Source organism: Seriola aureovittata, chromosome 13, assembly GCF_021018895.1.
Source record: "Seriola aureovittata isolate HTS-2021-v1 ecotype China chromosome 13, ASM2101889v1, whole genome shotgun sequence".
NCBI classification, from domain to species: Eukaryota; Metazoa; Chordata; class Actinopteri; order Carangiformes; family Carangidae; genus Seriola; species Seriola aureovittata.
Genome location: NC_079376.1, coordinates 11,920,268 through 11,943,515, shown reverse-complemented (window position 1 = coordinate 11,943,515; position 23,248 = coordinate 11,920,268). Strand labels below are relative to the sequence as shown.

General features: G+C 40.3%; 2 protein-coding genes across 2 annotated transcripts in view; one reads left to right on the top strand and one right to left on the bottom strand.

The window, feature by feature from the left end:
• The window catches only part of LOC130179881 (brain-enriched guanylate kinase-associated protein), a 54,626-nt gene extending 50,103 nt beyond the window's left edge, over positions 1-4,523 (top strand). The window contains exon 7 of the mRNA XM_056392998.1: positions 546-4,523. Coding sequence (XP_056248973.1) covers positions 546-2,087 — 1,542 coding nt within the window. The 3' untranslated portion in view covers positions 2,088-4,523. The remainder of the gene's footprint in view (positions 1-545) is intronic.
• A 1,220-nt stretch (positions 4,524-5,743) lies between these two features.
• Positions 5,744-23,192, bottom strand: wdr25 (WD repeat domain 25). The gene is made up of 7 exons (XM_056392999.1): positions 23,073-23,192; positions 21,624-22,360; positions 16,757-16,904; positions 9,924-10,054; positions 8,372-8,542; positions 7,546-7,686; positions 5,744-6,269 (listed from the first exon to the last, which is right to left on the bottom strand). The coding sequence occupies exons 2-7, from the start codon at positions 22,350-22,352 to the stop codon at positions 6,048-6,050; spliced, it is 1,542 nt and encodes a 513-aa protein (XP_056248974.1). The 5' UTR covers positions 22,353-22,360; positions 23,073-23,192; the 3' UTR covers positions 5,744-6,047.
• Positions 23,193-23,248: the final 56 nt, after the last annotated feature.

Here is a 23,248-nt window from a genome sequence, read left to right as displayed (position 1 = left end):
GAAATATTTGTATAAATACTTGAGATGTGAACAACTTATACTATTAAAATCCATATTTTTTTATGGAATGACAAATGGGAGATAAGTAAACAACAGAAAAAACTGTTGAAAAAGGAAAACACTATAGTGTTCGGGACAAAGCAAACAAATAAATGAACTGGCAATTTTCTGACAAGTTCATTAGAGGGGCCGAGTTGTGCAACTCCTCTGAGATGCATGAACTTGTCTGGACTGTTTGGGCTTTGTGAGAATGAATTACTTTCTAAACGAGAACCATAGACTGAAATCCTTGAGGAGCAGTTCTAAAATTACCTTCAGTACTGACACAGAAAGCATAGAATATGTTTGAGGAAGAGATTCATGTTGATTGTATAAATAATTAAGAAAAAGATGTAGAGGAATTTTACATTTTAGAGCTTCATTGACGAAATCTGAAGACTGGCTCACTCAGCAGTTACAATTTCTACAAAACAAATCTGTGTAAGTCTTTCCTTTAATTTCTTATCTTCATCATTCTTTTGTCTTTTTGCATATCTGTCTTCCAGCTGCCGTTGGATTTCCAGGAACGCATCAGTTCCCACATGGAGAAACATAACCGGGGTAGTGGAGCCACCATGGCAATGTGTCACTCCAATTACTCTGACGCTGTGCCCACGTCCATAATTGCCAAGGTACTGGAGAAGCCCGAACCAGGAAGCAGTTGCCCTGTAACACGATCACCAAGCCCGCAGCCACAGGATGGAGACTTTCTTACAGGAACAGGGAGCACTGATCACTTGACCCGACGCCTTTCGTATAAGACATCTGATTTGTACTGCAGCGATACAGCCCTCTACTGCCCTGAACGATGGCAAGACACAGAGCGCAGGCAGAGCGTCGACCTTCACGGCACTGGACTGCTTCAGCTCCACGCCCAGAACTCCACAGACAGTAACCCAGACGAAGATGCCTACCACTCCGGAAGTTTCTCCCACCATGAACCTCCATCCTCCTTTCACCACCATGACGAGTTTGGCACTGGCAGCCTTCCTGCTTCCAGTTCTTACTCCAGCTTCAGCCTGGCATCAGATGAAAAGGGAGGAGTTAGTGCTGGGTGTGGGCGCACTGCCAGTAGCACCTTATCCTCTTCCCACCAGGGGCTCTATATGGACTGGCGAGATGGTGGCAGTGGGGAATATGAGCGCAAAAGCATGTCTTCATATGATAAAGACAGCCCAAGCTTCCCTAAGTCCCACAGCATCCAGCACATGGTGACCTCCAGGAGCCCGCAAAAGGGCACCTCACCAGCGTACACGAGGACAGCTTCATGCTTCAGTGAACCATACCACTCCAGCACCCCTCGCCTGGCCTCTTCTCACAGTATGGGGTCCACAACTGGACTGGGCCAGGCTCGAGGCGGAGCTCTGGACAGCCGAGGTGACGTCCAGGTGTCTGAGGATGAGCTGAACAGCCGTTGGAGACAGCTTAGTGTGGAAGACATCAACGCCTTCTCATCTTCCTATCGTAACATCACAGGTCGGGTGTCTCCGTACAGTTTCTCTGAGCGCCACTTTGCCATGGGCCCATCCAGTAAGGTCAAGGGGTCTCTCTACAGCAGCTTCCAAGAAGGAGATCATGTCTTCCACAGCAGCATGCTGGACCAGTGCTTTGCTGTGGGTCCCCCTTCACCCAGCCGCAGCCCCAAACCTATGGAGCATCGTAAGCAGGAGAAAACTTCTGTGCTGTATAGAGCCAAGGATGACAGTCAGGACTCAGAGTGCAGTCTTTTCCTCTCAGGGAGCTCTAAAGACAAAGAGAGTACTGGGGGAGCGACAGCAGCAAGCAGTGCCAAGAAAGACTATGTAAATCTGAGTGCAGACAGCTCAGCTGAGTCTTTACATCAAAGCTCCCTTGAGGCCTCAAGTCTTCAACACTACCCTAGCCCCCGGCCGAGCGTCCGGCCTCGTCCGAGCTCCAGCTCGGCTCTCAGCATCGGCCCTGCACTCCCAAAGAAGACCTCTCCAAGATACCAAAAATTTGGCAGCACGGGACTGACGAGGAAGGACAGTTTGACCAAGGCACAGCTATATGGTACACTGCTGAACTGAACAGAGAAAGAGAGCTATTCATTTTATGCATGATGATGATGATGATGATGGTGATGATTCCTAACTTACTGTACTGTACTGTATGTCCCCCTGCAGCAAACATACATGGTGTGATGGGATATTAAGATGTTGCTGTTTTATGTATCTCTTAGCCAAGGCACGTTTCATGCAGTCTGCAACACCTTTTCTATTGTGCGTCATGATACAGTGTAGCTACCTGAGACCAGCTATTCAGTATGTTTTTGTTCAAGTTATGATGATAATTATAGCCACTGGGATAAAACCATATTCCCTAAGACATTCAGCACAGACCCATGAACATACTGTGCTATTTGCTTTTTCTTTTTTTTTTTTTTTTTTTTTGTGTCGAGTACTGTTAGTAAAACCAGCAAAAGACCATTTATTCCTGCTTTACAGTACAGATAATAGGCTAAAGCTTGTGTAATGGAGTGACAATAATTACTCATGTTTGGGAGAGGCTAACTATTATGTACAGTGGACCCTGCTAACTGCAAGCTGTTAAAAAGATTTATCCATTCTCTATTTTCTCTTAAAGAAAAAAATGCATGCTGTATAAGGCACATAAATAAGATGGGAAAACACATTTCCAGCTAAATTGTTTCTCATAGGGACATTATCTGTAAGCACCACTTACTACAAGCGACATATTTCATAAATATTTTCAAATTGGCTGCACAAACGATATTAAAAATTCCTGATACTAGATCACACTTGTTAATCAGAAAGTTAAAATCCCCTGATTTTGTTTGTTCGTATACTAGTTCTACATATATATATATATATATATAACTCTAAAAAACAATTACAGTATTTTGACAGAAATGTACAAATAAAACAATGTAAGCATTCAGTAGAAATGAATAGACATGAATTAAAGAGTAATACAGCGAGGATTCAGATGAGCTTCAAGATTTTTAGCATTTACTCTGCTTGAATTTTTATTATTTTTATATCAAAACGAGATGAAGTCTGAGACTGAACTGCACAGTAGTTACCGTTATACCAGGACACTTGTGAAACTGCCTTAATCCTGTTCAGTGGACTGAATTGTCTCCTTTACAGCATCTAACAACTGTGTACATAGTCTATATCTGCCGTATCTTTACTGTACATATACACTACTGCTACTGTCACTATACTGTTACTACATACAGCGTATGTTCTTCCCGTCAGATAAAACACACATGGCCAGTTTCTTGGAGGAGGATTAAGTCTGTTCTTAAACTGTGGATATTTTTCAGTGGAGATATCCATTGAAATTTGTATTAGTTAAAGATGACGAGGCTTAATCCCTGTTTAGAAATCCGGCACACGCAGTCGAATTTCTACCCTGACTCCTCAACACTGTTGGCACCAGTTACACAAACCAAAACAAAAGTGCTGGTTGTTCTAGTTTTCAGCAGAGATTAATTGGAAAACTCTCCAGGCAAGCTGGCAGATCTGCAATGTGTGCACAAAAAGGAGGATAGGAAAGTTAACTGAACAGGTAGTAAAAAACAAAGCTGATTAAAGATAAAAATGTATAGTCAGTGTGTTGTTTTTAAACCAGCATGCTCAATTAGGCTATTTAGAGAAAACACTGTGAAACTAGAAAAAGCGTGTATATATACGTACGTAGAAAGTGAGGACCCAGAGAGGTTGCCCTGCTGCCCCACAATCATGCTACCACTTGCTAATGTTACTAGTATAAATGGGGACAAAAAACAATGCTCCAATCTCTGTGCACCCTTTTGATGGATCTTGAAGGACTTCTTCCTGCCTGTGTAGCTCTATAGATCTGAGAGGAATGGCGATATGGATAAGCTAAATAACGGGAACTCAGCTTTGCCCTTGACTAGTCATGCATTGATTCTTTTTTCTTTTTTTTTTTGAGAAGGCCATGCTTCTACCTCTCATGCAGATCTGGGAACTGGCTTAAGGCTGTTTATAAAGATTTCAAAACTGCATCTCTTCTTTTTGACTTTGTCATGTTTATGAGGGTGAAACTGCACCACCACAGGCAACAAAAAGTCTCCAATCATATTATTATTTAGTATACTGTATAGGTATCAAAAGGGTCAAAAAGGTTTTAAATTTAAATTAAGTTAAATTTAAACACTTTGGCAAGGGGATTGAGAGGATACAGTATATGGTATTTTTGTGGTAGACATGATGTATAAAGAGATATAGATACTGCATACACATTTGTTATTACACTATGACTATTTTCTATCCAGTTTTCAGTTGATGTTATATTTATCGAATGTTTTAACCCTGGATGAAGAGGCTGAAACATTTCTGTCCTGTCCTACCTCCAGCCCTGTTCCATGAACAACAGGCCAGCTGTCTAAATGTCAACATGTTTTGTCTGATGCATGGTTATATATTTTTGTTGTATGTTTATTTATTTAATAAAGATGGCTGTTGGGAAATACATTGCAGACATCTGTGGATATTATTTTACTTTTCCTATTTCCAGGACCTTAAACCTTGAAGATCCTAGAAATGTTCCTTCGGTGTTATTTGTTCAGAAGGTTTTTATCAGGTGCTGAATTATCCACTGAGGTCTTCTCCTCTTCAAAACAAATGGACCATATGATTAAAATTGGTAAAAACACTGAATAAAGCAGTTTCACCTTAAAAATCATTATTTCTCTGACACTTTCTTCGATCCTTTGAAAATACACTTAATAAAATTGAATTGAGTAATTGAATTTAATTGAGTAAATCAAATTAAATTTAAATTAAATTAGATTTACTCAATTGAATTAGGTTGAGTTGACTCACTTACTTTGACTTGACTTACTTTAAAATTACATAATATTTGACCTTGTTTCATCCTCTCCTGTGTCTGATGGTAAGGTTAAACAAGGATCTTCTACTTGCTAGCCAACTAGAACAACACAAAAACATAGCAGCTACTACAACACAGCAGCAGTGTTTACCCATGTGGAATTTGCTTAGTGGCACTAAAGACAATTACGCTGTCAATTTAACTATTATTAACTAAAGTATAAACAACCGCAGGGGCTGGAAAAAGGGAAAAAAGTATTGAACCATTAAAATTTTCCTTACCGCCAAACAGCAATGTGTATTTTAAGGACTGTTGTACAAGATACTGAATAAAGATCACACGCTTCTGTCTGCACTGAACTGCTCTGTTGTTGACTGGCAGGATCGTGGAAGAACCTGGCAGTGCTTTGACAGACTTCGACCTATTTTTTTTTTCTTAAGTTTAAGATCTCTGGTTATCTTTGTGATGCTCTAAGCTGTCAGTGTGAAAGGAAATGTCATATCAGAGCCAAGGAGAATAAAAAGCTATAGAGGAGAGTGATGTGTATGCATAATGTTCAATGAAAAACACTTCTGATTAGAAAATGTCCAAAGACATTTTTTTTTGTTTTAACGAAAACTTCAAGAATCAGGATGATGATGATGATAATGATGATGATCTCCCTATCTGTATTTGGAGTGGAAAACTGAGTATAAAAGCACTGAGGTTGTGTGTGTGTGCAGCTAGACTGCTTTCCCGCCACCCATCACTTTAAATGAAACTCATAACAATAGTTCACTCTTTGAACTGTAAAGAAACTTCCTTTGATCTCACGCAGTGGAACTTTCTCTGATTTCAGGATTTCAAAACAATACAAGATGGGTCAAATATGAATAACATGTTTATATTAAGATTTACACATTAGTGACTGTTCTGTGCCATTATGACTTCATATCAAGTGGTATGAAAATATGGGTGGTTTTTAAAGTAATACAAAAACATCACAAAATACAGTGTAAAAATCTTTTTTCATGGAAGTTTACATCATCGTATCTCAACAGATTATGGGGGATAAAGTCTCGGAGATGGATGTGCACGAGTTTGCTGCTTAATACAGTCTTCTCTTGGCAAACCTGCTACATCCTATAACTTTTATCACTCCATATTCACTTGTTCATTCACAGTCCTCAGTGCCAGACCTTGATCTCACCGGCCCAGTCGCAGGTTGCCACAGTCGCAGGCAGGACAGGATGCTGAGACACACAGAGACAGGGCTGGCTGTGGGCTTGGAGAGTGTGCAGCAGCCGAGCGTTGTGGTAGTCGTAGAAGTGAGCGGAGCCTGTGGCGCTCCCTGAGGCCAGGATAGATCCATCCAGAGAAAACTCACACTGCACCGCATATCCCTCCACCTAGGAAAAAAAAAATCAAATATATTATATTAGTTACAATGCAATGACCTTCAACCAGGAGCCATTTTTACGTTTGCAGAGTAATAAAATGTCAGTATAATAAGTGTATTGTCATCCAGTAGATTACAAACTAAGGCAGCTGAAATGTTAAAGTGGCGATGTGCATGTGATCACAAGGTTGCCAGTTTAATCCTTGGAACAGCAGAATAAAACTGTCGAGGAAGTAAAAGAGGTGCACTTGCCTGTCCCCTATTATCACCTCTGGAGTGTCTTCAGTGGGTTGTAACAAGACTGTGCTGTTCAAACACTAGGACTGAATGTGTGTGGAACAGGATGTTCCTGGAAAAGAGCACTTGTGCTCAGTCAATATACCTGGCTTTATATGATGATATCTCAATATCCATTCAGTTGCCAGTTTATAAGGTACACCAAGTTAAAACTAATGCAGTGTAATGCAACAGCCCTTCAACAAATCATACATTCATGAAGGTTATAATGTTCAGTTTGTGCTGACATTGTTTCATAGCGGTGTCGATTCAACTTCCCGGTCATTTTGAAGGCTGTACTTTGTGGTGCTGTTGAACATTATTGCATTATGACAGGTGTTATTTTGTCCACCCCATTTGTATCAATGAGGCTAGGCTAATAATGTGAAATGGACTTGAAACATATGATCCGATGAGTGACAGTTGCTTTCAGGATGCAATAAAGTGTTTATAATCACTGTAAAGGTTATGTGATACACTGACTGGCTACAAACACATGTATACTGTTAGACATGTTTGCTTCAAAGCAGTATATAATAAAGAAAAGTTGAAAAATAAAAATGTTGATTTGTAGTGTTGTGTTTTGTACCTCAGGGTCAACAACAATTGAAAAAAACAAGTCATGGAGTGTGAGATACAAATTTATTTCCTGTCCATGTTTGTATTTTTCTTGAATCAACGATCAAGACACCACAATAACAGCTCAGCATGTTGTCAGTGATAACCTACGGCCATATTCTGCTCTTTTGCCCTCAGTGGAAATATTGTATTGTACTTAATATGTTTGTTTGGGGAAGGGACTACAGAGGAAATGCTGCAGGCTATAGATCTACATGTGGTGTGTAGGTTATGGTGAGTGTTTCATCTGTGTGTATACATTTATTCTGCCTTTAGTTTTGTGCTGAAGTTGTTTGTGTGTTTGCGTGTGTACATCCGACTGCTGCACTTTCTGTATTGATCAGGCCCACTGAAACCCCCATCCAACCCCGGAGGCAACATTTGTTACTGACCTTGTGTCCTTCATATCGCCGCCTCTTGTTCATTCTATAGGGCTGCTGGGAGGAGAACACTGCCATGTAGTTCCCATTGGTCTGGGCGACAAAGGACTCCTCCACCGGGTGGAGAGCCAGGCTCGGGCACGTGTATCTCTCCTGGTGGCCAAATGAGAGGAGGGAAAGAATCCAGAAGGGAAATTAATTCATCATTTGACCTTTTCTTGCTGTTACTAACCATGAAGTCAGCTGCATGTTAACTAGTCTATTAATTTGAAAAAGCCTTATGTTCTGAGGTGCAGTGGGTGGACAAAGTCACAGAAACACTTTAAATGTAATGCAATCAGTTTACTATGGTCATTTGTGAGGTCACACTTTGTGTAGTAAGGGATTGTTTTATATAGCATATATAACAGTTCCTGTTTTTTTGTCCATCCTTTCATTAATATTCATAGTGTGAAGAATGTGCAGGTCTCCTGAGACTTCCTGAACCACACAATAAATTCCCAATTCAACTCCAGAAACACTGATTCACTGAGAATTTATTCAACACAAAGAAGCACAAAGGTTATGAGAAACACATTTTTAAAATAGGTGGCACTCAGTCGAGCGCACACTTGGCACTATGTAACTGTCACAATATGCCAGTTCCACATGCCTCATTACCAACTTGTTTCACATCAGGAGATTCACACATTTTCATGGATTTCACCTTAAATGGGAGGTGTGATTTGCCTGTTAAAATTTAAACAGCTTTTAAGCCTTTTATTTATAATTTGTGCCAATCAGCACTATGTTTTTTCAAGGGCTATTTCTTTTTTTATTCACACACAGATTTCCTTACATGGTAGATCTGATTGGAGACTTTGGCTGTGGTCTGGTAGTCCCAGGCGATGAGGGTGCGGTCTGCAGAGTCTCTGCTCACACAGTCAGAGCTTGTTATAAAGTCCATACCACCTCTCAGAAACAGGATGTCCAAGGTCTGCTGGATCCCTGCTTTGTATACTTTCACCATCTGGAAACACACAAACATGCACACACAAAGAAATTAGCATCCTGCTTTAAAATTCAGTGTAAAAAAAAAAAGAAAAAAAAATGGAGAAAAGCAGTTCAATCTACAATGTAGCGGGTAGTGTTACTGTGTGAAGAAGGTCAAGTAGTTATACTATATATACCATATTCAGTACATTACAGAATTAGTGTTGAAGCCATCCATGATGCTTTTACAGCACAGTACTTTTTTTGTTTGAAACTGAGCAGAGTGGATCAAAAATATATCATGACAAGGATCGTAAGAAGAGAGGTTTAAATTAATGACAAAAGTTTATTAAGACTTACATGGATATCTTACAACGTGTTTAGGTTAAGGGAAGAGATGAGACAATGGTGAGATTCAGTCATTCATGATCTAGACTGAAGAGAACAGTTTATTTACTCCTTTCTTTGTTAGACCAGTTTTACCAGATCAGATTTTCACACTGTGTTTGATCAGATTAGGTTTCATTTCAGAGCCATTGAGCGAGCGGCAAGCAGCTACGCTCAACATCAGACAATTTAACTTTTGACCCCTAACTACAACTTAAACTGCTGTTCTTCTGCTTTGTAACTTTAACCAAACTTTTAACGTTTGCTCTTTACAAGGAGTTGTAACATAACACGGAAGAGCAATCCCATTCATCCAGTTCAACCTCAAGTCTTTCTGGCGAGACTTCAGACCTCAGAGAGCTTTAATGTTTATGCCTGTGGGTGGGTGTGCTGGTCTCTCAGCCCTTTTTTATCTAGTGGGGTAATTTCGCCCCAGCGCAAGAAACACACAGCCTAGGGCTAAGACTGAAAGGCAGCCAGGACGCTACAGCATTAACAACCTATTTGTTGAGGACAGGTCTGTGCTCACTCTGCTATTCACATTGACACCTACTAGCAGAAGCAATCCCTGCTGTATTAAGTCTACAACCCTGCCAGGAAACGATGCAGTTTGCCGAGGGGAGAAATTACGTGTGAGCATTCAGATTCTGAGGAAGTGAATAGGATTATCATATAAAACAGCCCATTAAGCTTAATAGCAATATTAGGTTGCAGGTTCATGGGAACAATTTATGAGTCCCAAATGAAATTAAAATTTGCTTTGAATAATTAGCGAGAAAACCTGCAGTGCTACTCATATGCGTAAGCGGCAGTATTATCCTTTTAGTGAAATATAGCACAGGTCATTGTGCAGGGCCAAATGTAGACTAGCTTGTTTGTACTGGTGTGTAAATCTGAGTGTGTAGGAGGGAGATGTGAATGAGGGGCATGTGTTCAAAGCCTACATGGCTTAGATTTATAAAGGTCAAACAACAGTCCACGAAGCAGAGTCAATAAAAATGATAAACTGTAAGGAGGTTAATAAGTTTGACCTTGCTGCTGCGAGAGTCCCAGGCCTTGACCACTGAACTATAACCTCCACACAGGAATACATCTGGGTTGTTCGGATGCAGGGCCACAGACATCACCTTGAACTGGTTGTCCAATTTCACTATCTGCTCCCCTGCAGACATGAAGAAATAAGAGAGAGAGAGAAGAACAAGATCAGTGCTTCTTTGAATCAGTAAATCTTTGCATCTTCTAATGTAAAGTACAGCTCTTCATATACTGTATAAAATAAAAGGAGCCTGACTGTTTTAAAAGTGTGACTGTTTACATTTGATAGTGTAGGTAATCTTTTCCAGACGTAGAGTTGTGGACAATAAAATTTCTTTCACAATCTCCTGGATTCATGAAACAACACTGTCTCAACTGTGTGCTTATTAACTTTATGTTGGCAGACATTTTAACCATTATGGACTTGAGTGTTGGTCTAACCAGCCATGAGTTATATAAAAGGATGGCTCTTGTTTGTGATGCGCCTAGTGAAGAAACATTGATGCTTCTAGGTTCGACATCTTGTGTGTATTCATGTCTGCGCAGTGTTTGTACCTGAGTGTTGCCTAGTCAGCTGTAAGGGACTAATATCTGAGTCAACTCTGACCCCTGGCTGGTTTCTGTCCTCAGCAGCCCCCGACATTTTCCTGAGGCGCCAAGGCTGGCCAAGCAATCACCTTACTGCTTTTAAATCTCTGCCCAGAGAATCTGTCTGAACAGACCAATAGACTCTACGCACAAGTGTTGGTCTTTGATAATCTATCGATATCTAGTCTATAAATTCAAAAATAATGAAAAGTCTATTAAATTAATAAATTAAGACAAACTGTCGCTGTTTGTGCTGCATGAAAAGCTTGATTAAACACCATCTCTCTCAGTTGTCAAGACTAAACTAAACAACATAAATTTCAATTGCATTTGCAAATTCTGCTCAAACTTCTCTTGGGTTTATTAATTGAGCTCACTGTGAAGACCCAGGCCTCCTTGTGAAGCCCATTAGATTCCTGTGCAGTAAACATTGTGTGTAATTAATTAAATTGTGCCGTCGCCTTAGCTGATAAACTGAGTGATTCAAGAACAAGCTCACTAATAAAAGATACAGTAAATCTTGCTATACGCTGCCGCCAAAGATAGTGTTCAACTCAGAGCACCTTCTGAAATTCATGAGGGACTGACGTTGATCTTAAAGAGAGGAGAAGCTTTCTGTGATCATTTCAGGTCAGAGGCAGGAGCGACGCCTGTTTAAAGGTTTCAGGTTTTGATCACATGTCTCTGTCACTAAAAAAAGCTTCACATAATCTCACAAGAGAGCACGGAGAGTTCCTTGTGATAAAACAAAGCTTTCATTTTCATCATTAGATGCCCCAGGTCAGTTCAACAGCTGAACTGTAAGTGTGTAACTCACTGTAATGATGGTGGGTGACAGGATTTACCGAAAAGACTGCACGGATTTTGTTGCTAGTGTGCGGCCTGCCTTTTCAGGACATCAGCACATCATAGTCTCGGAGAAGCTACTTGATTTAAACATCACTCAAGACAAAAAGATAATCTAAACTGACAAAGACGTAGTGATATAGAAAAGAGGAACTACTGTTTTGGCTAGAGGTGGCTTTATCTAAATCAATTAAAAAATGTCACACTTAAAAACAAAACAAAAACACTGAGGGACTTAAATATAATTAAGCCTGACAGGGTGCGACCAAAAATTAGTTTCCAGGGAAAGCCACGAAGAAGGCTGCACGAGGAACCAGGGCCAGACTATGAGCCAGCAGCTCCGTCAAAGGCTATGCAAAGCAGTACACCTCAGGGTTCAACAGCTCCTCATTAATTCATCGAACAAACAACAAAGACCACATCCAAAACAGTCTTAGGCAGTTAACCCACAACACGCACTTCATTACACACTTGTTCTAGGATTTTCCTACCAAGTCTTTTTAGAAGGGAAGAATGAGCCACAGCTAATAAAGTACATCAAAAATGAACCTTCTTTCACTTAATGGTGGACTAGCGCGCACCCAGATTCGATTGCATTGATCCAAAGTTTTAACAGGCAATTTCGTCAGGCTCACACTTCCTGCTTAATTGGCTTACCCGTAGCGATATGGAAAAGATCTGTCATCGAGATTTGAAACTCATGTTTGGCAAGACGATGAGAAATCAACATTCTCCTCATAATAAATAGGGCCTTGTCATGTTTTAATTAAGCAAGATTAATTAGCTTGCTTGAGAGGGGAGATAAGGGAAGACTGCAATGATCTGTCCCTCCCTTGCTATGGTTTACTTTGTAGTCCTGAAAGAACTGTGATCATGCTGTAGAGCTGACACACAGTGGCGCACTACAGAGAGGAGGACATTAGGGGTGATTGGGACGGCAGGGATGAGCCCCTTAGAGCAGAGGGAAACAGGATGTAGTGGATATTCTGCCTCATTACCAGATCCACCAAAGCAGAGTGCTGTCACTGCACATCAGGAAAGGTTAGGAGGATATTACTTGGTTTTGACAAGACATATCCAAAAAATATTTTTGGAAAGTCTTAATTATTAATTAATTAATATTTCACATTAACTATGTGCTAAATCCTGGTATATGAGAAAGTGAGAAATATTTCTTTTCATGTGCTTCCCTCAACGATGTACAACAAGTTTCATAAACCAAAAAAGCTTCACAGGAAAGATCCTACTTCATGTTGGCAGCTTTTAAATTATACCACATAAGCACTAACAGTTATGTTACAAACCTACAATTGTTTTCACTGTTGAAACTAATTTCCGGTAATGTATGTTATAAATGTACGTAACACCAAAGAACAGGTTTTAGTCATTTTCAAACATGGGTCTGTTTCCTTTTTCTGTCACATGACGGGGTGAAACGTGTGGCGACCAAGCAGGTAACCACTGTAAAAATAAAGCTTTAAAACTAGGTCAAAATGTAAATAAGCTTGCCGGTGGCATTTGGAGTAAACGCTTCTGTGTGTGTGTGTGTGTGTGTGTGTGTGTGTGTGTGTGTGTGTGTGTGTGTGTGTGTGTGTGTGTGTGTGTGTGTGTGTGTGTGTGTGTGTGTCTCCAGTGTTTATACAGCCGTATTGTACTGGTTACTTCCTAAATGTGTGAATGAGGTGTTAAAGTAAAATGAAAGATATCAAAGAAAATGCATTCAAGTTAAAATGACTATATATATTGGAGATATATATTATATATATTACTGTTAAATATGTGACGACAATCATGTGTAAAACAAACCCCCGTCCCAGTTCACAATATTGAGCTAGAAGCCTCTGGTACACATAATAAAAGCACTTCTCTTGCATTGGATTGCCAGTTGGCTCAGATACATACTGATATGTTTTAAATAAACAATTTTCTGTGAGTTGACCCCAGACTTGACATCACAGTGTGACTCATTACTTTTGTCCTTGCACTACTGGCATTTGTAGCTTGTAGCTGCTCTTTTAAAGTAATGCTTTGCAATAAAGTGAAACTCCATCTTACAACCAAACTATTGTTGTAGCTACATTCATCAAATGTGATTCTGCAAAGGCAATGAGAGGTGGAAGGACAATACACAAGCCCACTCCAGTACTGGCACTATCTTTGTGTATTATTGGTTTTTGGAAAGCAAGGACGACCTCCTTTCTGCCAGCGCCTGAAGGGATCTGGACAGAAGACTCAAGTCTTGCATACACACGCATGATCTGACACATCAACCTGTGGCAGCCTGTGGGCATATGGGAATATTTTTCCTACGCCAACCTCCACCAATCAGCTTTTCCAAGGACAGCCATGAAAGCATTGGACAACAGCTGCCACTTCACACTAATGCCCTCCAGATGAAATTCATTTATTCCACTCCCCAACTCCTACTCTCTCTGTTTTTCTTTCTCTGAATTTATTCTGCCTCTTCTGATTTCTTTCTCTTGCATTCTTGCTCTCCCCTACCTTTCTCTCTCTGCATTATGCCTCTTAACCTGCTCTCCCTCCCTATATCCTCCTCTCCCCGTACTATTGCTATTCAGCTGTGACAGCCTGCCCGTGGCCCACTGGGAGTGGATGTAAGATTCTACAAATTAAATTGGACACAGGAACAACTGCAAAGATGGCCAAGAAAAATGGGCCCACACACTATTCTTAATGCATAGACTCTCCTATAATTCCATTTCTCTGTAAACAAACCGATTGGTGCAACACTTGGTGAGGTATACTGAGGTGAAATAAGGGGTCAGGTGTCCTACAGGACTCTCGCTCTCCAAAGAGAGCTCAATTGAGCAGAATAGGGCCAGCTGCCTTCCTTGTTAGAGTCAAGAGCCACAGCATTACTGTGAAGTGTGTAAAGATCAAATTAATCCTGATTACTGTCTGACAATGAGCTGGCAAACACTCAGATCCCTTGGTATCCCATCACTCTTGGTCGAGATAATGTTAACACATATGCTGCATGAGGGTTGGGAGCTTCATTAACTTTCCAAATATCCCTGTCATAATTATACCAACACCTTGTTGTAGCCTTGTCATGTGTGTCAGAAATATAAATCCTCTGGAAAGAGGGGAGTCATAGCTTACCATGTTGTGATGAGAACCACAATTATGTCGGTCTGTACTTAAATTATTATGAGGCAAATTATGCATGCAGCCTGAGCTCTATGTTCTGTTCACTGATCGAGTATGATTGGTTTTAAAGTGCCGGTGTCTTAGTCTTAGCTATAGCGCATTAAATTGCTCCACAGTTGAGCAGAAACTGGGCTGGAATTCTTTACTCCCATATTAATATGCACCTAAATTGAATTTTCTTCATCTCACGCTACTAAAGGAATGCATGCTTATTGCTCTGTCATGCCAGCACACATCTGCAGATCGTCATCCTCAGAAATAATATGGTTTATTCAATTTCAACTCAAATAAGTAATAACAGTTGTAGAATATGAATAAGAATAATAAAATATCACTAAAAAATAGAAAGACTGTTGCAGGATTGATGCGTGAGGGCTTTCTGGATATCTGACATTACTTCAAAGCTGTTAGTTTGAACCTACTAGGACCTCCGGCAGTGCTGAGCAAGGCACTTGCAGGTAGCAAAGTATAAGACCAAAATAAACATTTGTTTGTTTATGGTTGTGGTAGGTGACGTTCCAGTATAAGGTCATGGTGGCTGCTCCTGTGGTGATGTATCTATTATTGATCTCCTTCCTGGAGCTGCCTGTGTGTTTAATGGGCTGGCCAAGCTATTATCCGGTAGGCTTTATTGGCAGTATTGACAGACATGCTGAGAGGGGAAGTGCAAACGGCAGCAAGTCATCACAGCAATGTGTTGACCCTGGAGATGTAGATGCCACAGGGCTTTGAAACAATGTCTATTGTACGTTTGCTCATTCTGTTGAGCCTCTCTGGCCTTTTTCACTATTACATGTTAGTGAATGGACAGAAGGGACAAACACAAGGATTTAGAAATCCTTCTTGGTGACTCTTCAATCTTTTCAATAAATATTCAATAAAATATTGAGTCTTTCTATGAATTCTTACTAAAATTTTGAATTTCAGGTGTCGGGAGTCATTCTACTTCCTGAACGCAGTAGTGGAGCCTGTTGTTAATTGTCTGTATGAGTTGTTCCCATCATTTCTGCCATGCCTGTTAAATGTACACTTTACCACAAAACAAAGCATTTCCAAAGCAAATCAGATTATTGATCTCTTCTACATGTCACTTTGAAAATGCTCACAAATCACACAAAGGGGCTGGCAAACAGTGAGCCTGTGGATTTGGCTCAAACTGTTACTGTTACTGTTGGTAGACAAAAATGTCTACACCCTAAAAGGTTTTCAGAAAGTAATAACGCTTCTTTTTAAGTATACCCTGTGTATGTGTGTGTTTGTCAATGTGAGATACAGAGAGAGAGAGAGAAATAAAGGGAGTGATGTGTCCCATTTTAGGGGCCATCTGCACTGAGGCAGACAACCGTATCAACCTCCTCCCTAAATGAAACACTTCACTATAGAGTCACTGTTGGATTTCAGGTCTTTACAGCAAAAAAATGAAATAATGTTATTCAGTTCATGTATACCCTTAAAATAATGTACATACATTATGATAAAGTAATAAAAGAAAAAAGGAATGGAAAGCATATTACTATTGTACAAACTCTGTGGTAAACTCAGAAATGTTCAACTTCATGAGTTGACATGAATCAAATGCACAATTTAAAAAGTGACTGGACCCCAGTGGATTATGGGATACCAAAGGCTTAAAGGGAATACCAGTTGTTTCATTTAAATTTTAAGAAAAGAAGCCAGCGTTTCTTGGCTGCACTTGGAGGAGTCTTTCGAATGGGTTAGTTGACCAGTTATGAAGTATTCACTCTAGAAATGCAGATTTCGAAGGTGGCGGACCCTGAAATGGGTCACGACAACAGGGAGAGAGAGAGAGAAAGCTTTGAAATTTGTACAATGGGCTTATAACAGATTTTGGGGCCCAAGGCAATTTAAAGTCAGTCCACACATAAATTACTACACCAACTTTAAATTTGCAGGAAGTTAAGTTGCCAAGAAGTTTTGTTTTCCCACAACACCAGCAATATGCTTGGAGAAAATGTTTGATGAAAAGCAGCTCAAATTGGGTTTCAATTCAATATTTGAGGAAAATATAAAGGCACACAACAGCTGTCCTGGTTTAGTGTACCTAGCCAGAGGTGAGAAGCACTGGGCTGTAGACACATGCAAAATTGTATATAATGCTGAGTTCAGTTGAGGGCAAATTCACAGTGACATACTTAGTAAATCTAGTGTTTTGTTATGTGACATTGTGTTCTTCAGAGCAACAGAGAGAAGTGTTGCTATTCACCTGTTTCCACGTCTGTGATCACAGCCTTGTTGTCAAATGAGCCAGTGAGAAGGTGTCGCCCGCAGGGGGTCCAACAGGCATCACGCACAGCTCCTGAATGGCAGGTGTAAACCCTGAGGCATCGCCCACTCTCTGCTCCATCCCACACCTGACAGACATGGTCACATTGCATCAAGACAAAGTCACAAATAAACCTCGACTGCAGCAACAAAGTCATTTTTTCACTGACTGAACACAAGCTCAAATAGTTCTGGAAGAAAGCTTTTACTGTTCTGCCTCCACTCCATGAATGACACGGTGTGTACTATAGAACAACTTCTATTGAAAAGAACTGGTGTCACTTAATAAGCAATAGAAGATTATATCATTAATATGTCCTTAATCTTTGTAGGATGCTTTTAATTTAAGTTTAAGAACAAGTTATGTGATGAAAAGTGCTACAAGTGTGCTGAAAGCCTAAAAGGTAACACTGACCCCTGAATCCTTTATACAGCAAAACAAACTCCTCATGTAAAAACATGCAGTACGACAGAACGAAGCAGTAAAAAAGAAGAGACATCAGACAGCACTGACACACTGTGCTTCCTTCACACAAACAAGAAGAAAGGGCTGCATGCTTTGGATGAGGTTTCAAGGCAGTTTACTGGGAATCAAATACTGTAGGTCAGACTTGGCGGTCACTGCTCTCCCCACCAAAAAGAAAAATGTTTTTTTTTTTGTTATCACTTCACAAATGATTCATGTAAGGTGTCCTCCAGAAATGAAAATCTTTCCTGTGCGAATGAGAATTGGTGAATGCAGTCTCTCTCTTTGTCAAAGCTGAGACAGATGTAATCCAAGCCTTCCTCACATAACTTCTATTGTAATGAAACAAAATGAGATTACTCTGCAAAGTGCCACTGGATAAATTGGCATAATACATATACAAATCAGGCTTATTTGCAGGATTTAAAAGCAAAAACAACCTTTGTGATTAATTTTTTAAACTAATTACCTTTGAGCATGTCTATAAATCAGTTCCCCGTGGGGTGGAACGGCTTTAATGGTTTTGTACTATTAGAGATGTCTCTGATTAGAGACAGAGCAGAGGAGAAAAGCACCAACTGCCTTCTGTTTGCTGTGCCCGCCATAACTATGCTATCTAACACTTTGCCAGTTTGAAATGTGATATCATGGTGCTAATAAAGTACAAAACGGGGCCGAAAAAAGCAGACTGATTCATACATGAGGTGTTAATCTGCCAGATTGTTCTGTTGTTGATTTTGGCTTTGTCTTGGTGTGGCGTTTTTTGTGTTTCAAAAAAGATCACTTGGCAAACTGGCTGGTCAATACTGTGACATGTTTTTCATCAGATTCTGTGCTGATGAAGATAAATGATATTCTGTCAGGCATGTCAAAAGACAAAAGATTCTCCCTGAAGCCCAGCCTGAAAACCAGTGGGTGGTCTGGTGCCCATTGAGGTGAGGTATTACACTAATGATAAAGTATTTTTTATTTCCCCAGGATTGCCAGGGCCACAGAGGAACTTTGAAGATCTGCGCTGCAGATCCCTCTATGCCTCTTTCTGTGTTTCATTATTAAAGATGACTCCTTCATACAGCATATGAAACACACTGAGAAGTACTGTGCCACAGCTCCCACAGGAGCCAGACAGGAAAGAAAGATGGACGGGGGAGAGAGACATATCAATCCAGCAGGCAGTAGTTTAACAAATAGAATGGCAGAGATGCCTTCAGGGTGAAAAACAAGTAACACAGAGAGAAACAGAGCCCGAGACTCACACTTTTGATTGCTAAAAAGCTAAGTATTGGAGCGAAACATCTATTAAGAATATTTCCATTCACTGTGCAACAGGCTATATAAATTCTCTGTAAGATTTTAGGCTTAGGGAAACACTGCCATCTCAAGGTAACATGGAAATCTGTTATACAGCAACTGATGACAGCATCTATAGTCACAAAAGCTCTCAACTAAACACAGACTTTTACATAACAAGTCTAACAAAGTGGCATGTTGCTTAAGCTCTGTCTCCAACCTGCTCCATATGAATGACAGCGTTAATGATTATGCACCATAACACCACCATTCAATCCACACACAATTGCAATAATCCTGCACAATATGAGACCTATGCATGGTTGAAATTGAGCGCTTGTTTATTTGCATCCCCCTTAATTTCACCGGCCACTTAACAGACACGCTGAGCGGATCCTCGCGGATGACTCATTGGGGTAATCTGCTTCCTAAATGACTCTCTGTAATTAAAACTAAATTGGTATTCGTGTTATCAACTTAAAACTGCTGCCTTACACCTGCTGTAGCCATGGTGACAACAGCTGCAAACAGGCTAGAATAATAATAGTCAGACAGGAGGCCTGAAGGGTGTCGGTGAAGAAATACAACCACAAAGAGGAAAGTGTCAAGACTTCATAGAGTATGCTCCCTCTCTGTCTTCAGACTCCAAACAGAACAGGGAAGCTGTTGTCAAAGTGCTGAAAAACATAATCAATATCTCTGGACAGTATGTCAATAAATATACAATAATGTATGGCATGCTATTATGATACAAGAAAATAAATAATGCCACATTTTCACAAATGACTAGGATTTTTCTATACCAGGACACCAGTGTGTATTACTGTACTCATACCATGGCTGCTTGCCAAACTAAAGTGTTAGACTGTCTTTACATTACATTTAAATGCATATACAAATTTTTTTCACAATTTTTTGTCACATTTTCAATCATTTATTGACTGTCCATTGTTTTTGGGTAAAATGAAACACAAAACATTTTCCCCTATTTCTTGCTTTTCATTGTGAGGATTTCCTTCTTTTCTTTGTCTACTCTGCACTGAATATCTTTGAGTTTAGGTCAACCCTTCAGCCAGTCAACATTCAAGGGAAGGACATTGAGGTGGTGCACACTTATAAATACTTAGGTTTGCACCTGGACAGAAAACAGGACTGGTCCCTGAACACGGATGCCATCTACCCGAAGGGCCAGAGCCGGCTCTTTCTCCTCAGGAAGCTCAGGTCCTCTGACATCTGCAGTGAAATGCTGCACGTTTTATTTGTCAGTGGTGGCAAGTCTTTTTTATGCTAAAGTCTGCTGGGGCAGCAGCATTTTCGACATGAACACAAGGAGACTGGACAAGCTGGTCAAAAAGGCTGGGTCTGTGCTTGGTAGGAGTCTGGACTCACTCAGGACTGTTTCGGAGAGACGCATGCAATGTAAGATGGAGGCCATCTTGGAATATACCAACCATCCTCTCCACAATATTCTGGCAGGACAGAGAAGCAGCTACAGGTGCAGCAAATGTCTCATCTAACTGCGCTGCAGAACAGAGTGGTTCAGGAGATCCTTTGTGCCCACTGCCATCAGGCTATACAACACCTCAGCCAAAGGAAGTGGACTAATCTAATTATTATTGTTTGTTTATTATGAACTGTCTTTTATTATTGCCAACAATAAGCTAATGGACACATGATTTCCCCTACGGGATAAATAAAGTATCTATCTATCTATCTATCTATCTATCTATCTATACAGCTGTTATTTTCTGCCATTTAATAAACCAAACAATTATTCAATGAATCTACAAATAATCAATAATAATAATAATTGCTAGTTACAGGCCTTCATGTTTCAAGTTTATACTTAGTAAAATCCCCTCTTAGATTTTATTAGTGAGAGTTAACTGGTTAACACAGTTAGAAGCCAAAGCACCGTTGCTATGGTTACCTGCACTTTAATGTGCTGTATTTTGCATGATTTACAACAGTGCATAAACTGTTGGCCAGAACCGAGTTTGAGGTGTTATGTTATGCAAATGTTTTCTGTGGCTAACATGTAGTTATTACGTTTATTGGGGCAATATTCAATAATAACAAAGATTGTGATATTTCCCGCCATATGCGTTATTATTCACAATATCCTTTGTTTTTTTTTTATCAATTCACTGCTTTTCTTATTGTACTTGGCATGTGACAAATAAAACTTTGAATTAATCTTAAATTTTAAAAGTAATTAAATAACTAAGTCCTTTCTTGCTCTTCTTTGCTAGTCTCCACCATCTGCTCCAAACAGCCCTTTCCAGGACCCAGAAGAGGTGGCTGCCATACTGCTGCACTTGTATGCTTATGCAAATGATCTCATGCATATTTAAATTATTAATTATTCAGAGTCCTCTTAGGATATTGGTGAGGTAGGTGATTTCGTACTGGGATAGAAATATTTAGTCACTGGCAGACACCTGCATTGCTTGACCTTTACAGTAGGGAAATGAGGGATTGTTTCCTGCTGTAAAATGTAGAAAAAGGGGGGGAGGGGAATCAGAGAGAGAGAAAGAGACAGGGAGGGAGAATGAGAGAAATAGGAAGTCCCATGGGTCCTGACATACATTCAACTGACAGTGACAGATATGATTCCAAAGAAAGTGGTTTACGGTGCATCTATAAATCGAAGCGGCAGGGCAGATATTATCTCCCTGTCTCTAACACCATGCCAATTACACTGAATGTCAGGTAAAGTCATTATCCTCTTAGACCTCATTGATGCACTTGGCACCTGCCTGAAACTATACTGATAAATGGATTTTTGTGCTCCAGACCACCAGGTATATGTAGCAGACAACCTGAGAAAGGATGACAAATTTTATTACATTAAACTAAAACTAATAACTAAAACTTGAATTTCATAAACCAGTTCGAATTGAATCAGAACTAAGTGAGCATATATGATTGGATACATTGCACTACAGAAACACTGAATCCTGTCATTACTATTTCATAGCCTCCTAGGCTCCTAAGTATTAATGTGCATCTTTTCTGAGGACAGTGCTAGCCTTATTGAAGCTGTTATTACCTTGAAAGTCTTGTCCATGGAGGCAGACAGCAGCAGGTGACTGAGATGAGGCACAGGACACCATTGCACTGTGTTGACTGGGCCCTGGTGGCCTCCCAGGCTCATCAGAAGCCTCCTTGGTATCCCTGCTGTGTCGGGCTTGAGAGCAAGATACGGCTTCACTATCGCTGACACATCTGAGAGAATTTGGCTTTCCCTGGTCTTATTCCCTGTGACTTGCTCTGCTGGATACTTTGGGTCCACTGTCTCCACTGAAGTGGCAAGTTTCTGTCTCTTGGGAATGTATGGTCTGACACATGATGGGACAGTGTACTGTCTTTTTGCTGAGTTCATCCCATCACCAAAGCTTTGTGGCACGTGAGGAAGAATGTGCTGTGGTGACATCTTCCCCCGAGTTGCAGGTAAACTTGGAGGAGCTGTAGTATCTCTGAAATGCTTATGTTGTGCTATCCTGCTCAGGTCAAAAAAGTTCTGTGGCTGTGAACGGGGTTGTATTGAGGAAATGGTACTTTCTGAGATATTCCCATGGTATTCCAACACCGTCCCCTCATGGTCATGGGTAAAACTTCGAAGCTTGGCTGGTACATCTGAGTTATTACACACCACAACTTCTTGGTTTTGTTCATAAGATCCAGTTTGGACAGAAGCTGATGTTCCCTCCTTCGTTTGATCCAGAAATTCATCCTCTGACTCTGAATCCTCATAGGCCACTAATGAAGACATCTTCATAGGACACTCTTAAAAAATAAAGGGACAACAGGTGAGCTCTAAGTATAGTTATTCCATAACATACCTAAGGGTGACATCTAGTGGATGCTTGGACTTCTGCACCTAAAAATAGCATACTCACTTGTCACTTTTAGGTAGGTTTGTTGACATTAAAATAACGTGACCTGGCAGTTTAACCACAAATTTACAAATGGAAATTTATTGTCACTAGTGAGGTGAAATGTCTAGCAGCACCTCCACGCACCAGCCAATCAGCTGGGGAGATAAATATAAAGAGGGAAACTCCACAATGGGCTCATCTTAATAAAATAGGACAGGGCAGGACGATCATTTTCGGTAGAGCCCAGAATTTCGAGTTGGGCATGAAACGCTAATGCTACGTGACTAGTCGTCCTGTTAAGGCTTGTTATCTAGTCAACACAAAGGCAAAACAGAAAGAGAGCAAACTGCCAGCTAGCTCAATTTACTACCTTCAGACAGAGCAAACACACGGTTTCTTACTGTTACTTAACTTATAAACGTAAAGAATGGACGCTGTCACTACAAAGGTTAACGTAAATCCTGAAGTTTGATGCTAAATTACGCGTTAGGCTAGTGTGTTAAGTAGCGCCTATATAGCAATTTAGCTAACGTCAATCAATTGCACTTCTGGCTAAAAGCCTAATATAACCTACAAAGAATGAAAAACTATCCAGTAAATCTGCGTGTAACATTTTATACCTGCAATCCTGTAAATGCATCAATATATCCGACTTCTGAGAGTTAACAGTCAAACACATGGTAACAACATCCCGCAAAACCATTTGAGTATACGCAACGTTTCAAAATAAAAGGATCGTTTCGATTTTCCAACTCATGTCGTGAGTCATTCTACGCGTAAAACTTTTATTTTGAAA